We start from the raw sequence: 17,460 nt of genomic DNA on the forward strand, positions 1-17,460 counted from the left end.
GGATGAATTGTCTGCCTTGTCCTTAGAAACCTTCAGTGATGGATGGTGCAGAACGCCCAGGCAGCCTCCTCCCCTCCTGACACGTCCTCGTAACAAGTTTTTCTTAATCTTGCTTTTGAGATTTCCTACATTGAAACTTGCTTCTCTGTGGATGCAAGGAATGCCTAAGCACTGCCCTTGCAGCATCCTCACCAACACCTGCCCTCTAATTCATCACAAGAAAATGTGACAAATGTTTTGTGTTGCTCATGATTTCTCTTCAGGGCTGTAACACCATCGTAACTTTTTCACTGATGTAAGATGGCACAAGATGAAAATTAGGCCTTTCATCTTACATCATCACAAAATCTCTGAAAGTCCCAGCTCAGGAGGACACCTTTCATACCAGGCCCTGGAAACACTGAGGTTACCCTGAGGTTAACCTTTCATACCTCGCAGTGGCTGGCTTTTTGCAGGGCCTGCAAAAATTCTTTTTCCACTATCACTGATAAAAAAAATTGTTGCCCTCCCTCAACACCATGTTTTCTGCCATGAGAATAGCAAGGCTGCGCCTTGCCTTGTTGCCAGCTGGCTGCTCTCAACCCTTGCAATGCTGTGGCTGAGTGGCTGTGCTCCCAGGAGCTATCCCAGCCTCTTCAGCCAGAGACTGCAAAAAGCCTGGCAGGAGCTCAGCTGGATGCACAGACACTCCCTTCCCCAAAGCAAGATAAAGCAAAGGTGCTGATCAGTGGTGTCCTACCTGCACTGGGGAGACACTGGCCCTGGTTCCCCCAGAGCTCAGGACTCTTCCTATTTCTTTTCCTCTCACCTCATGATAATGTCTTTTGTTTGTGCCACATGATTTGTTTGTTGTGGTGGCTTTTTTATTCATTACCATCTTGCAGAGGTTTGGCCACTCATACAGACGCTCATTTTCTGCAGGTATAGAATTTACCTTAATTGTCTCATTAAGATGTCCATTCTTGACTTAAAGCCTCTATACCAAATCACATGAAAAGTACACGCTGAAAATTTCCTAAGTCTGCAGGACTTACAGTCAAGATAAGCAAGCACAGTAGCACAAGTTATCGATTTCCAATCAAAATGCATGCAAACAACACAAAGCACATAGGCCTTTCCTGTGCAAAGGTACACTGTTAATAATGGTTTAGAAATACAGAGTTAAAGTTAGTAGGGAGAGGTCCTCATTTTTCCATGCAATGCATTAATAAATAACATTAAAATTATTTAACTTTAAAAATAACTGAATCCAGTTTGCTCCTGCTATTTTAAAAACCTTTTTATTTCTCCTCTCTCAGGTTATGACCAGTTATTTACAGACCACCTTCTGCTTCTAGACAAACTCTTTTGTCTAGAAATATTAATTAGAGATCAACAATTTCCACTGATGTCATCACCACAACAAATCTCAAGGAAGAGCCTAGAAATGTGTTTCTTCTTTTCCAGAGGCACATACAGCTTTCAGAATGCTTTCTCACATTGAGTTCATATTGATTCAGACCTCCTTCGTTCCTCTGTATTATTTCTAAATCACAGAAATTACATCAAAGAAACAAAAAGCATCTGACTTTTATCACCAAAATAAATTCTGATTTAATGTACTCTTTCCAATACTTAGGCACAATAGGATACATGATTAGAGCATAGTGGAGCTAACAGAATACCCATCGTGCCTTGTTAACTGAGGACGCATGGTATAGATCCAGGTAAAATTTGAACTTTGTAGCTTTTGTGGGTCTAATTTAGACCCTTGGGGCTACATATACATTGAAGTCTGGACACATAACATCCATTATTGTTAAAAGTGGTTGCACACAAAATCAATTCTGTTTAACAGAGAAAATGAACTTTATCTGATTTCATTTCTGATTTTAAAAAATCCCAATAATCCTAGCCCACAGTTTAAATAAAATGTCCTGAAAATGACAGATACTTCATTTTTGCTTTAAAGGCATGATTCTGAAACAAGCAGAGCTGTCTGACAATGATTAAAAAAGCCCAAAACACCATCACTTAAGCACATGGGAATGTGACTGCAACCAGTAGGGCTGCTTATACCCACTGGGATAAGTAAGTGTTCAAATGCTTTCATGGATTGGGACCAGAAACCAGTAGAATCAACCCTGAAGACCTAATTTTGAGCACAGACACGTGTACAGATTTTAGGTGGGTTTTGTAAGAGAGAGTGTTATTAAATTTGTTTGACAGATCCCTATTTAAGATGCAGATTTACACACCAGATGCCTGCCTGAAGCTGAATATTTCAGGGGGAAAAAAAATCAAAATGGTTAGATCATTTCTGAGAAAAAACATAATGTGATCTGACATAACCTAATTTCTGAGGATTTTAATTTGCAAATTTAAGCTGTACCCCCTCACACTTCTCCATAAGTAAAACAGAATGGGAGATACCTTAGTGTCCTATTTGTGCTATAGGTTTATCACACATGTGTTCATACCATAGATTGAAAACACCCACTAGTTTAAAATGTATAAGTATTTTAGTTATAAAATTAAACTCTAGGAGTAAAAATTTTTTTTTAGATTTATATATATAAATTCAATCTCCAGAATAACAAGCATAATATATTCACTATTCCCTGTTAAGGATGAGACTAAACTACCTCCTTTCTATAACATTCAATCATTAAGCCTAAAAATGCCTGGAGTTGCCTGATGCAAATAATACAAACAAACCTATGAAATGTGTTTTTTAATTAAAGGCCCAATTTATGATCTGTCGATGTGAAATAAGCAGCAACCAGACTGTTAAATCTGACAATACTGAACTGGCACTTTGTCTAAGGCACCGATTTCCCACTTATCTGCACGCTTTAAGTGCTGCACTCGACAGAAAGGAAACAAGAGTCAGTCTTCCAACCCAAACCCGCCGGGACCTGGACAAACCCCCGGAATATCAGGGGGCTCACTCTGATGAGATGTTACACCAGAATAATGAAGAACTGGACCCCATTTGCATTCAATAGAAATAGACTCTGTGGCAATTATTTCACATGAGTCAATGTTCTGGTATCCTAAAAAAGCCCTGCAAAAATCAGCAAACGCTGAGAAAGGCGAGCTGTATGCAGGTCAGCCTCCTGCAAGGGTCTGCCCAATTTGGCTCACTATCAATGGAAGAATTCCTCTTTTTTTGCTGCCGGATCCGCTCAAAATGGGTTCGTTACAGGCAGGGTTTGTTTCAATGAGCTTGGGCTGCAGCGTGAACTTCAGCAGGATTCCCTGAAAAGCAGGGTGTGATTTTTTTGGCTGTGGCAATGGTGCTTTTGACTCAAGGTGGAGGAGGAGCAGACCCTCTGTCAACGTTAGTGCCAGGCTCTGCTGGTAGCTGCACACACACTCAACACACAGGCAACAGGAAATGCTTCACCTTGCCATGCATGAGAAGGCGTATGGTAAGAGTGACATTGAGACCTCCTTCAGACACTTTTCCGTCCTTCGTGTTCATCCTGGCTTTGTATCTTCAATACTTGAAAGTAGCTTCGTTTTTTTTTTTTTTTTTTTTTTTCTTCTATTCACTCAATCAACCTACAGAGAGAGAGAAAGAAAAAAAAGAAAAAGTACCATTGAGTGGCTGAAGCTACTCTGAGCTGAGAATATCATGTTGTACAAACCAATTAACATTCCTTCCTTTGATTTTCTGGACTACAGTTTAGTGCTGAAAAGGCTCCTTTGATTATTATCCCTCCCTATCCAACTATTTAGCCCTTTACCAATTACAAGATAAACTCCCTTTTGAAACCTTTAAAATTTTCTTAACTTCCTGTATTTCAAAGTTGAAAGTACACAGCACAGCAGAGTGAAGTACAACGTTTTCTTCTGAAGAGCACTTTGTTAACCTCTGCGGTGTGTATATGCTACATACATATATCTACACATGCATTTTTTTACATGTGCCTGGTGCTGTTTTTATTTCTCTCTTTGTTACTACATCTTTCTCTTTTTGCTCTTGCAGAAGAGATATTTTTGTTTTCTCTCCAGCTAGAGAGAAATTAATTCTGAGCCTAAACACTGATCCCTGCCAGCAACAGCGGATGACACATTATCAAAGACATCTGAATAACTAAGAGCCACTTGCTGTTGTAAATCTGGGCACTGTCTGACTTTGTTTTTGTCTATGAGGCCCAGAGGTGGCTCAGTCCCTCAAAGGCCAAAGCTGAGCTTCAGCCCTAAGTGGAAGGAAGATTTTTCTTAATTCCTAATGACAAATTGCAGATTTCCAGTCATTTACAAAGCCATAAATATCCTAAAATGCTAATGAAAGCTGCGAGGGCTGGCTTTGAAGGGATAAACAAGCTGCATTATGAGTTTATTAATGCAAGGACATTTATCAGCACAAACAAAAATGCGGGCAGGAAGGAATATTACCAAGGGCAGACAAATTCTGTAGTAGAAAAGGCTTAGTGACTCCTTATTTAGTTTTGTCCTTTTCAGGCTTATTTTATAAAGCATAAAACCCTTAGATATTATGCCTCTCAGTAACCATCCCTTTTTTGTTACCCATCCTCTGTAACAACCCTATTAGCTTTGCATCTTCGAGCTTCCCAAATATTTACCTTGCACTACATATAAATAGGGCACTGGCTATTGAGCACTCCTAGGGACACCCATTTTGTGTTTTGGAGTGGCAGGCTGCTCTCCCCTTGCAGAGATTGCTCAGGCACGGGACTAAACAATTGGACGGGCCTATGGGATCATTCTCCTAAAAGCTCTGGAGGAAGTATCGTGAGGCTGTTTCACCATTTGATTCAGCTCTATCCTAAGAGTCACTAAGCGCTTTGCTAGATCAAAGTGAAGCCCACATTGGCTGAACATGTTATGTGTGAGAGACATCAACAGCAATTCTTAAAGAAAGAGCCCAAGAAAAGCTGATGGACTTGCTGAGCTGCCAGCAATCAGTGATTCATGGCACCCTGGGAGACTGCCTCCAGACCTGCATTTCCCATAGCCATTGATGGACAGATCCATGAATTTGTTTAGTGCCTTCTTGAATCCATACATCTGGTCACCAAAAGTGGGGGTGTTACACATTTAATATTAGTATGGAAAAACGTTCTCCACTCTATGTGGCTTAAATTTGCTCACTGATATTTCCCCTTGTTACACATTTTGCCCTTTGTGTGTTATCTGAAGACTATCACACCAAATCATTTCTGTGAAGCTGAAACTTCTCATTTCAGCCAGGGCCTGTGAGTGGCCAAGCCACTCCTGATGTTTTTGCTCCTGGGAAATACACTGAAAGAGTTTTCTCTCAAGCCTCTACAGGAATAGTAGGGCCACAGAGAGTTCCTGTGCCTTCAGTGACTGCAAGAATAAGTGGCAGACATGCCTAAGGAGAGATGAAAAGAAAGAATGAGAAAGAGCAGCTTAAACTCCTCATTCCACTTTCCTGATTTCCCCTAACCCAGCAAGAACTCAGGGTATTTAGTACCACATCCTCCACCACCCAGACCACAGCCGCTGATATAAATCCATTTATTTCACATTTCTAGGCTTACCACTTACACTACATATTCCCTATCTCACTGAAGAAAGGGAGACAAGAAGCCAGGTGCCTGGGTGAGAAGGCAGAAAACAGAAGCAGACTGGCCATGTCTCTGATGCACTATGAGTGCAAGAAGATGATAGGAAAACGTTCCAAGGCAGATCTCAGGGAATGGCAGAGAAGGGTATCAGCTGTACTCTATTTGTTTAAGATAAGACCAGGACTCAGGGGAAAACCTGCAATTGGATGACCATGACAGCCCTTTTTGAGAAGTTCAGAGCATGGAGCAGAGGAGATGACTGCAGTTGTTCCCAGGCTGAGAAAGGGAATGGTCTCATGCTGCTCACCTGCTCCTTGATGAGGGAAATGTCCTGGCTCTGACAGCCCAGTATTTTTTGATCTGTCAAAGTTAACCCAACCAAACCCAAAATGCCAAACAGGAGCACTTTGGTACATAAAAAGCAGCTTTAGGGCATGCTTGGAAGATTTCAGGAACAGCTGTGTTTCAAGTACAAGCAAGGTATGTAAGACCTCTGTGGATCAAAATTCAGTGATGAAGGTACAGTTGTGTTTCTAATGAGATGTATTCCCATTTGGGAAAAATAATTCCAGAGTAGAAACAGGTTCACAGTTGCTGTGGCCTCTTACTACTGTACTACTGGGATGCTACAGCATCACTTTGGAAAAAAAAAAAAAGGAGGAAAATCTTTACCCCAACAACAAACCAATCTCCACCCAAGCCTGACCTTTTCCAGATAAAACCTGAAAAAAATCAGTAGTAAAGGCTAACACCTTCTGGGTGCTTTTCAAAAACCCAGAGATTAGAAATTAAATTACACCACAAATATTGTTAAAAAAACCACAGCTATTTGATTTTATGAAGGATTTTGTCACTGTCCCTCCTCCCAACAAGCTTAAACTCTAGCACCTGGCACTGAGAATCAGAACAGATGTCTGGGGGAGGGCTGGGAGTGTGTGTGCCTGCAAGGAGTTAGGCAGCTGTGTGAGATACAAAAGGAATTAATTCAAAAAGGCAGTCTCACATGCTAAGGAAAAATATTTAAAAGCTACACATACACCATGAAGAGAGAAGACTTTTTACTATGCCAGGTCAATCACATCTGCCTCAGTTGTCCTGAGAGTGCAAGTATTCTGGGTAAAACATTTACAGCTTTACAAAGTAAACCTACAGCACTGTTAATGACCTGGTTGTTTTGGTTTTAAAGACAGATTAAAACAAAATGTGTTGTTGCATTACTTTTAACTTTAAAGTAATTTTTTTTAACTTTTAAAGCAAATTTTTCTGCAGACAATGTTGCAAACATGCTGACCTCTGAGTGCATGCAGATGTCAGATCATCACATTCACAAGGAAGAGAATGGTTCCCTCCATGGAACCTCCTACCAGACAGCAAGACATCCATGTATTTATAAACCTACTGCTGTCATATACAAGAGCATAGTGAATATTTAATTGGTAAAATAATTTCCCTCTCCTTTGCAAAGTCAGCATTTTGAACAATTTACTGTGTTCCTGCCTTGTGTGTGCCTCCCTGTGAGCGAACAGGAGGCTGCACACAGGCAGCTTTCCTTTCTCAAGCTCTGTGCAGTGAGGTCCCATGGCTGCCCTGGCGGCTGGGAGAGCTGAGTCTCAGACTGAAAAAAAATCAGTGTTTCACACTTTTCTTGATGCCAGAGGAAAGTCAGGGGATTCCACAGGTGAGCAGAGAATACTGTGCAGGGAGGCAGTCAGTGGCACAGCTAAATGTTAAAAGTGAGGGTATTTGCATTTTAGCCTGCCTTCAGCAGAGAGCTGGCGGTGACAGGAGGACAGCTGGACAAGATCCTCTTCCTGACCTTGGGACTCTGGACCAGAATGCACAAAGTCCAAGATCTGGCGCTCTGCAGCTCCAGGTAACAAGCAAAAAATATAATACCCACAGAACAAAGGAAAGTAGCTCACATCAGGTAGTTCCCAGCAAACTGTCTTTACTTCCTTTGGGGCTTTTCCATTGTCCTGTGAACATTTCCACTGCTGTTTATCATGTAAAAAGCAAACGTTTTTCTTCAGGTAGAAAAAGACATCCAAATGCATTTTAAAAACCACAACCTTCTTAAAACTTCAACAAAATGGATGTGGAGTCATATGTAAATACCTTTTATCTGTAAGTATATGTTTCTATACATTTTTAATATGAGCTATCTCAAGCTGGCATATACCCACAGGTCCTACCTGCTCAATATTTATTGCACATAATTTTTTAACATGGCTTTTTGGTAATTGTGGGTAGATTAGGCGAATAAAACAACAAGCAGCTAAGCCTCATGTTCATCAGACTGCTACAAAACCCTAACACAGTTCTTGGGGATTTCAGTGAATTAATAAAAGCTACAAGATGAACAATACAGCTGAAGGGCAGTGTCACAACCCCCACACACGCACACACACGGAGGTTAGGAATCCTCTTGGCTGAGGGGATAATGTGAGATGGCTGCCTGAAGCCTGAGACATGGAAAGCCAACCTCATGACCCCCTTTCTTCCTACCCCTCAAGTCTGCTAATTCCCTCCAAGAAAATAAGTAGGCCATTGCAGAGAATACGGCTGCACAGTGCTTTATAAAAGATATGCATGTTAAGGTGACCATTTCAGACCTGCAGGGTAAGAAAGCAGCAGGCAGGGATGCCAAAGATGAATAAAATCAACATAGTACCAAGGTAGACACCAGACAATTAATCTCTGAGTTTAGAGCCCAAATATATTATTTGACATCTGTGAATCTGCCAAGAGAGCTACTCATCTCTAAGATCCAGAGGGATGCACGGGAGAAGCGAGAGAAAGAGAGTGTGCACAGGGTGAGGTGGGGTGGAGCTGCACAGTCACCGAGGCGTGCAGGAAAGCAGAGAGATGCAGAGAGAAGGAGAAAGGCAGGGAGAAAGAGAGAAATTTAGCTTCAGATAGCTGATACAGGGAACAGTGTGAGAAAAATCAATGTGGAAGCAAGAACCACCTGGAAATATTAAAGAAGGAAGCCTGCTCTGCTATGTGAAATCTTGATTTTATGGTTGTTAAATCTGAGCTGTTGGGAAAGAGGAAACTGGCCAGAGCATCCAGCATAGCATTCTCTGTGTTTGGGCCTGAAAACCTCTTGAACCTAATAATGATGCTTCATCACTATGAACTGAAAAATGTAATCATGAAGAAAGAAAGGAAGAATCTACTGATAAAATTGAAAAGAACAAATTCCAGCAGTTCCACTGGAGGAAAAAAAAAAACCATAAAAGAATGGGGAAATGGTAGTGATTGACATTCAGGAGAAACCACTTCTAATTCACGCAAGGATGGTTAACCTGAGTCATATAGTTTCCATGTATCTCTAGGTTTAGAAAAAGATAACTTCTTTTTCTTAAATGAAACATGAGAAAATCCCATCTGTCACAGTAAACATGTAATTTTCATAATATATGGAAATATCCCAAAGGAGGGGTAACTAGGCAGATATCAAGCCATAGACATGGGGGCATGAAAAGCAAGACTAAGACATCAGCAGAGTAATGTGAAGATGAATAAAGAGATTTCTACTTCTTCGTAAGTGGTGTGTTTCTGTCCAGTTTTCAGTTCTTCATAAGTCATGATAAGTCTCTTTGTTCATCTTCACATTACTTTGCTGATGTCAAAAAAAAAGAAGAAAAAAAAAAGAAGATAGCAAGAGTGAATAAAAAAGAACAGAGAAAACTGAAACACAGGAATTCATGAAAAGGCTGTAGCTAAGTCCTCTTGATCAGAAGACTCCAGGTGGAGGGAGACCTCCCAGGAACTGGAATAAACATTGCCAGGGATCACGATGAGAAGAAATAACCTGTACTTTCAGCAGAGCACAGTTCTTTGGAGGCAGATTTATGCTACTGACATGATTTTAGTCTTTCATTTAAACTGGAGGGAATACAGGAAGGGATAAGGAATGGAATAAAATTGCCACAGGACATGAACTGATGACAATATCAGTAGAGTTGACATATTTGGCCATACAGTAAGGCTTAAAATTAGAAATAAGTTGTCTGCCACAGACAAGTTCATGCTATCAAACGAGGATATAACTACTTTGCTTACAAGCTCTTTGATAAGCTAGGCAGCTGTTATCTATGGCTTTTCACTTGAAAGTAACATCTCTGGATGCCAAAGGACTAAACAGTGTAATTACCCAAAAAAACCACGGGTAAACGAAAACCACCCTGTCCCCCCCCAGCGGCCAAAAACCAACAACCACAACTACAGGTGAAATCCAGAGCAAAACCAGTTCAGCTGCAGTTGTGTTAATTTGTTTCAAGGAACATTTTTTCAAAAATTATTAAAAGAGATAAAGATCTGACAATATTTACAGTCTCAGCTGAAGCAAAAGAAGACAACTGGGTATTTGCTAAACATACATTTCTTCAGTTTCTGTGTCAACTGAAGGATAAAGACATCCACTGTTACTAAACCATATTGTTGTGAGGTTACTAAAAAAGCTCAAAGGAAGCCCACAATAACATAACAGTAATAATAATGACAATTCTTCAAAGGATTTTTCTCCCAGTAATAATTACTTGCAAAGGAGAAATCAGGCTTTGGAGCACTCCAGTTTTACACAGAAGCCTCACCAGAAGAACCTGATTAATGAACAATAGCTAAAGAAGCAGGTGCAGTATCAACCTTTCTACTTTATCTCTTCCATCTCCCAAATTACTAGAGAGGACTCCATACAAAGGAATAAGATTATGCATTTTATTCACATCCTCATAATTTATGTCCCCAAAATAGATTTAATGCTAATCTCTAACTCTTTCATAAAGAGAACAAGATCTGCAGATCCTGGCTCCCTTAAATTGTTGTATCATGGCCCATTTTTAGTAGGGGGATAGTTGGTGTGAATCCAAAAATCCAGAAATGAGAAAATTAATTCTTTGTGTTACCAGAACAAAGCTTACATGTGTCAGTTGGCACAATGGGTTTTTGCTAAAAAGGTAAAATAAGATAAAACAACAGCTCAATAATGAGATTTAAACACTAGAGAGAAGAAGGATTCAGGAAATTCATAAATTACATGCTCAAGGAGATACAAATAACACCTAAGAAAAGTAAGCTGAATATGGGCTACTAAGAGAGCAGTAACTGAGTACACAAACAGATACAGAAAATACATGTTTGTGGGGGGTTTTTTAAGTGGTAAAATATTAGTGCAAAACTCAAACGGGATTAAAGAGCAACACATTCTTCCACCATCTAACAGCCACTAACCAAAAAGCAGTTACACATCTTACCAAGCTCTGTGCTCCTTTTACTAATTATTATAAAAATCTCTTTATCTGTCATATGCTAAGCTCTGTAGTTACTACAGATGGTTGGAAGTTGTAGTTTTGCCAAAGATGTGAAACAGATAAGGAAAGAACAGGATGAAAAAATAACAGGACAACTTTTACATGCAATTGAAAGTATAAAAACTGGCAAGACTCCAGGAATGCTGCCTTTTGAATGTAATTTTATGAAGTATGTGAAGTGACACTAGCTTTTCCTTGATATATTTGATGGTGTTTTGCCTGAGGAAGAACCTATTCTATCTATAGAAGAAGCTGCGTTCTCCCTGCAGCTGCCTTTGTGTTCTCCCTAAAACGAGAAATGCCCTCACCCTATACAACTGACATCTCATTTGCTGAAGATCACTGAATGTCAAATAGTCTTTGAAGAGAACAGCAAAAGATTAGAGACTTATTTTTTCTATTCTCAACTGATAAGTGTTTAGCTACTGAACTTGATGTATATGAGTCCTGCTCTTAAAATGGACCACTTTTCCTCACGCTAGTCAATAAGCATGAGCTTTAGGCAATTACACTTGTTGTTCCCTTTTTGATTTATTAAAGGAAGTAAACAGCAACATATTTATTGACTCTTCTACTAATAATGTTTTTTTTTGTAAAGCCTTTTGAATAAACAATAAGATGTTGTGAATTTATTACAGGAGGAAAAATCACAGAAGCACAATAAAGACTATTGTCTTGTTCACAAGTTTTCTACTATCAACATTTAATGACAAATTACTTATTTAACATAAATTAGTGTCAAAATATTATTCTATGTGTGAATAGACAGCTACACACTGCCAAAATATTGAAAGTTATCCCATTAGAAAGCATCGCATGCCAAACAGGTAATAAATGCTACCAAATGTCTGGAAATGAAGTATCAGGAAATCTAGAAAAACTACATAATGATATGCAGCAAATGCCAAACAGAACTGGGATGCGACAGAAGTAAATAATTCCCAGGCTATGGAAAACACAGGGATTCTTTTGCCAAAGGTATCTTCCATCTTTCTAATTTTTTCTCCTTCCTTCTGCAATTATTCTGGAAAGAATTGCCCTGGCAGAAATGCAGAGAGCATCTTTACAATTCCCCATGAACTACAAGACAAGCAGCGGAGTGAGCATGCCAATACTTTGTACAAACCCAGCAGCCAACTAGTGCTTCCGCATCTGTGCAAAAGCCAGGCAGATAAAAGCTCCTGTAGATAGAAGCTGACGTGCTGGACTAATGCAACACAAATTCTTCTACAAGAAAGTTGTGGCAGCCCACTATAAATTACTCTGTACAAATATTCTCCAAAAGGGTTTGAGGATGAGCAGGAGGACAGAGCAGAAGGTGCTTTCTCTCGTTTCCTAATGGCAGCAATGAAATGAACTGTAAGCTTCATCACGAACCTGCCAGTTTACAACATCAGGGAAGACAATTTATGCATATGGTGGGCCAGTTATTCACCAAAGACTCTAAAGCTCTAATCATAGCTTTGAGCATAAAATCAGCTTTAACTGCCACTTTATCCTGTGGCTCCAAACCCTCAAGTAAAGCACCACATTTCTCAGACTTCTGGGATTTTTTATGTTGCTTGTTTCAAACGGAAATTTTGCCTTACTTTGCTTATATTTGACTAAGAAACAGACATTCCAACTAACTTGGATTAATCATTCCATATGGTGTGAGATAATAAATCTAATAAAGAAATGTACGTGCTGGAGACAGGGAAGGTACAAGTAGCACAAGTAGCATAGAGGTTTGTCCACCACAGAGTAGCTTACCAGAATGGTCTATCATATAAGAAGAGATGTTTGGTCCACACCTATTCCTGGAAAAATCCTACATTCTGATGACCTAAACATTGTGAATGTGTGGTATATTTGTTAAATAATCTCTGCTCCCTAAAGCCAAATGCATGACTCTGACACTTCCTCAATAAATAATGTCATTCTGGAATAGTGTTTAAATTTTAAAATTTACCTTAATACAATTTACAACAAATAAAACAACAGCTTTGCTTGTTGATTTAGAAATAAATGTACTTGCAAGAAGACAGTCAAGCCTAAGTCTCTTTCCCCTTTTTAAATATGTAAAAGAGAATAGAGAAATTGCCCACACAGTCTATTTCCAATATATTTAAAGTAAGATTTATGTACATACATTAAAAAAAAAAAAAAGAAGATACATTTCAACATACTATGCATATATTCACAGAATATGGTTAAATAATGACAAGCAAGTAAGGTATAATTTTTTACATGACGGATGTGGACAAATTTTAAAACATTATGCACCACATTGCTGGGGTGTAATCTAATAAACAAATATTAAGAATAGAATGATTTTTAAATGAGATTTTTACATTCAATAAAAACAGTCTCACAGATATAGAGATCTAACATTTTTTTTTTTGCCAGTACATATAGGAGTAAGCACAAGTTCTTATTGATCAAAGGAAAAAATTCCCCAAACCAGAAAAATAGTTAAGGAAATACAGAAGCTTCTTTAATAGGAAACATTAACCCACCAAGTATGTTCCCACTGGGCACAGAACAAACAGATATTTAAATATATTTGGGGTTTTACATTTCCATTGGTGTTGAAATTATATCTGTCCTAGAATATATCTTTGTCCAACCTATTTGTAAATTAAATGCTTTCAAGACATATCTGGTTTGATAAACATGAGTCAGTTGTTTCACTCAAACCACAAACATGGTTGTTGGTCAGTGAAATGAGGCTAATAATAATGATGATATATTTAACTTCATTAAACATAAAAATATTACATATTGATATAATTGAACATCTGACAAAAACAAACAAAAATACCACTTTTGTCATCACTTTCATGATGTTCTTTACAAGGCTGTGATTTGAAAATCCATTCAAGCTTCCCAATGAATAAAATAAAAATACTTATTTAAAGAAAGGGAAACTCACACAGCCTCTCAGAAAGGGAAGAGGATGAGCTCCAATCCTTCAGTCACAAGGGGATGGGTACCAGCCTCTGGAGTGTGAGTCACAGGCTCCCTCCATGGACACCCACACTTGTGCTTGCTTGAGGCAGAGAAGGAATTGTCTCAGAAACCAGTCCAAGAGCAGCACAGCTGTAACAGCTGCAAATAGGGCTGAGTGCTGCAAAGACTTCCATCATTCATGGGGATAAAAGGGGAAAACAAAAAGCAATGTTGCAATGTCCTGCCAGGGCACTGGAATTGTTGCCTTCAAAAGCCACTACCTGAATATTTAAGTTCTTGGCAACTGATTGTTAGTGAAAACATACAGCATTACACAGATTTCACTGTGAAATTAATGACTATGGAGTAGGTAAGAAAATCCAGTAAGTTCCAGAGTCTCATCTGGAAAAAGATTTAACAAAAAAAATCCCACCCAATCAAAAAAACCAAAACTCAGCCCACAGTAAATTACTCTTTTATGGGCAGTCAATACTCAGAGTAAAGAGCCAAACACATCCCAAGATTTAAGCCACTTAAATCAATATTTTTGTCACTGATTTAAACCAGGAGAATCTGTAAAACTCGAAAGCCAGTCTAATTAATGAAGTATTCAAAACCAAAGAAAAACATAAAATAGTTTATTAGTGACTTAAAAGTGCCAGATGTAAAGTGAGCCACTGTATCTTGCTCTAGAACTGCATTTGGCCCTAGCCATCCATTTGTTACTTCTGTGGAACCTTTACAAAGCAAAGAGCCTCTTTTTGAAGAAACAACTCATTTTTTTCACCACGCTGCTCAGCTGAAACAGTGCTTCATGAAATGTCTGTCATTTTGTCTAACCTTCAGTCTCTCTCTGTACAAACACATGCATACACATGTACCTACATATATGTCCATGAATGTATACAAGCTTCCCCAACACTTTCAACATTTTTAAGAGTTAACAGGGAGGTCAAAGTGTCAGGTTCACACAAGTTTCACTGGGGCACAGACTAAGCAAGTGCAAGGTCATGGCTCCACTGCAGGCCACTGGGAGCTTCTTCTCACAGTGATGGCCTTGAGTGACTAATAGAATCACTTTAAAAGCTCACAGATTCAGAGAAATTCCAACAAGAGGTGCTTTAAGCAGACACAGGACATTCCTTTTTTCCCCCCCACAGATGTTCCAGTAGCTTTGTGGCTCATACACAGTCCCACTACCTTTAACAGATTTTCATGGACAAAACCAGTTGTGATTTGATGCTCTACTTTGTTTAGGAAAACAAGACAGGACCTTTGCTAATGTGAATGATTTGATGGTGCCCCTACCTTCCCACCTTTGGCTTGGGACCACAAAGCGATCCATTAGTTCATTCAACAACAAAAAAAAAAAAAAGTAAAGGTCAAGAAAAGATAATTGCTGACTTATTGCATAAATGCCAGAGATATACTGTGGATATACACCCAGGAGTGGGTTACTACTAAATAAATAAATAAATAAATAACCCTGTCTAAAATGAATTTTTTTTAAAAAAAAGCATTAGTAAAATTTTGGTACTGTCTACATCAATAACTAGAAGAAGGCATTACCATCACATTAATGACCGTCACTTGAATGAACTGCAGACACTAAAAAGAGAAGTGGGAAAAAAGTGACAATAAATCTACAATACAAGCAACAATACAAATACAACAACTGACAAATCCAGTTCTTAAAAATGAGTCACATCTGGAAGGCCCTGATGATACAAAAGACCTGGGGATGACACAGGCTACAAATTAAAAGTTTAAAACTTGTACTTTGAAGCAGGGGAATAGGAAGCATCTATGTTCTCACAACCAACTCCAATTTTATATTTGCACCAGGGCAATCCATAACCAAAGCAACTCAAAAAAACTCTAATCCAATGCAATCCAAAAACGCAAATGATCACAAACAGAAAAAGGAAATGGAAAAAGAAAAAGGAGTTCATTTACAGAAGAAAAGAAAAAACCTACTTACTAAAGCTGACAGAAAGATGGAGGTGGATCTTAGCTACTGTTCTAGCTAATGTAAAGGAAACAGAAGCAAATGAACCTATGAACAAATCTCCAGTCTCCAAGACTTTATACATTTTCTGTTTCTTTTTCATTTATACTAGAGCACTGGAATTATTTTTATTGGAGCTGGGGAGGGGAGGGATATTTTTGACATTTTTTTACTATTATTTAGTCAATAAGCAAGTTAACTTGGTAAGAGGAAAAGGAGGTCATATAGTATTCAAAGAGATACAATACTAGTTTTCTTTTTTCCCCTCCAGTGCTCTGCATTGAAATCTGAAAAGCCCGTTTCAGATTCTGCACGTTGCTATTGCACACGTAATAATAGGACACACTGGCCTTTGATACAATTCTCTTCAGGGAACAAAAGCTTCCTTTGGCACAACTACAGCCACTGCTTGTTGTAGGTTACACATGTCTTTCCAGTCAAGCATGATTAATAACTGTTAAAAAAAATGCTCATGACCCATGGCAAGTATTCTTTCAACTATAATACCAGCATTATGGGCTCTGAATCTCAGTAATTTTAAAATGTGCTTCTACAATGGAACTATAATTTAATTACTTTTTCTGCAGCCTGTTCCATTTTGTTTCATCACTTTGATTGCACCATGCACTTGGCAGCTCATGGAAGACTGCATCTGCCTCCAGGATTATTTCACTGGGCTCTTTCGACATCTGTTTCTGAAAATGACTTTATTTGCAGTGGCATAAAGAATAATCAGAGACTTGTTTAATCCAGATAAATTGGAAAAGAGAGAGACACAGAGACGGAGTTGGAGACAGGGAAGAGACCAGGGAAAAAGAGAAAGCAGATCTAGGCTGCATGCTGCAGAAGACATCAAAATAATCTCTCCTCTTCCTGTGCTTCTGCAAATGTTGTTATCTGATGGACGATATGATACATGAAAAGATGAGTCACTAAGTCAGTTCCTTTTAAAGTTTAGGGGGAGCTCATAGATGCAATACATTCTAGCTAACGCTTCGTGCTGTGCTTGATCAGTTTAATAAAATTTTCATGAATTACATTTGCAACCTCATCCACTGAGAATCACAATGCAGTCTGAAATGATCCGCAGCAGTTGACAAAAGTCCTTGTAATAAATGAGCTAAATCCAGGCTCCAGCCTGACCTGACATCCTTCCAAAGGCAGCTACAGCCAACACCTGTTGCTGAGTGCCACTGCACAGCTATGGGCCGAGCATACAGTCCTGCATAACTTCCCTAATATCAGCACTCGTGAGCTGGGTCACCTGTGTATCAGATGACCAAGTTCAAGGCATCTGTAACATGCCCATGCCTGCCTGAGCTTTGATTCAACACAATGGAAACCAGCACTGTTGACTCCTGTTTACTTTTGTATTATAGATGGATTTGTTAACCCACAAACCATTTAAAGCAGTTAAAGACGTGCCCTCTAAAAGATTACAGGTGTTGGCCAGATTTTATTTCATTTTTTTGTTCTCTTTGCCTGTTTTTTTGTGGAGGGTGAACATATACTTGTCAAGACACATCCACTGCCTCCCTAAGAATGCTGCAGGAAGGCAGCTCTGGCAACAGAAGCAGACAGCAAGGCTTTAGGGACAAAGCCCACTAAAATTCTAAGTGCTAGACTGCTAGACCATAAGGATAACAAGCAGAACAATTCCTAA

The 17,460-nt window shown here is 39.0% G+C and overlaps 1 protein-coding gene across 2 annotated transcripts in view; it reads right to left on the minus strand.

The window, feature by feature from the left end:
• LOC121361977 (poly(rC)-binding protein 3-like) overlaps positions 1-17,460 on the minus strand; it is a 138,509-nt gene that overhangs the window by 56,965 nt on the left and 64,084 nt on the right. For both annotated transcript variants that reach the window (XM_041483137.1, XM_041483144.1), the window contains exon 2: positions 3,389-3,546. In XM_041483137.1, the coding sequence (XP_041339071.1) occupies positions 3,389-3,466 (78 nt within the window). In that variant the 5' untranslated portion in view covers positions 3,467-3,546. The remainder of the gene's footprint in view (positions 1-3,388; positions 3,547-17,460) is intronic.

The sequence above is a fragment of the Pyrgilauda ruficollis genome, unplaced genomic scaffold (genome assembly GCF_017590135.1).
Source record: "Pyrgilauda ruficollis isolate IOZ18807 unplaced genomic scaffold, ASM1759013v1 scaffold116, whole genome shotgun sequence".
Taxonomy (NCBI): domain Eukaryota; kingdom Metazoa; phylum Chordata; class Aves; order Passeriformes; family Passeridae; genus Pyrgilauda; species Pyrgilauda ruficollis.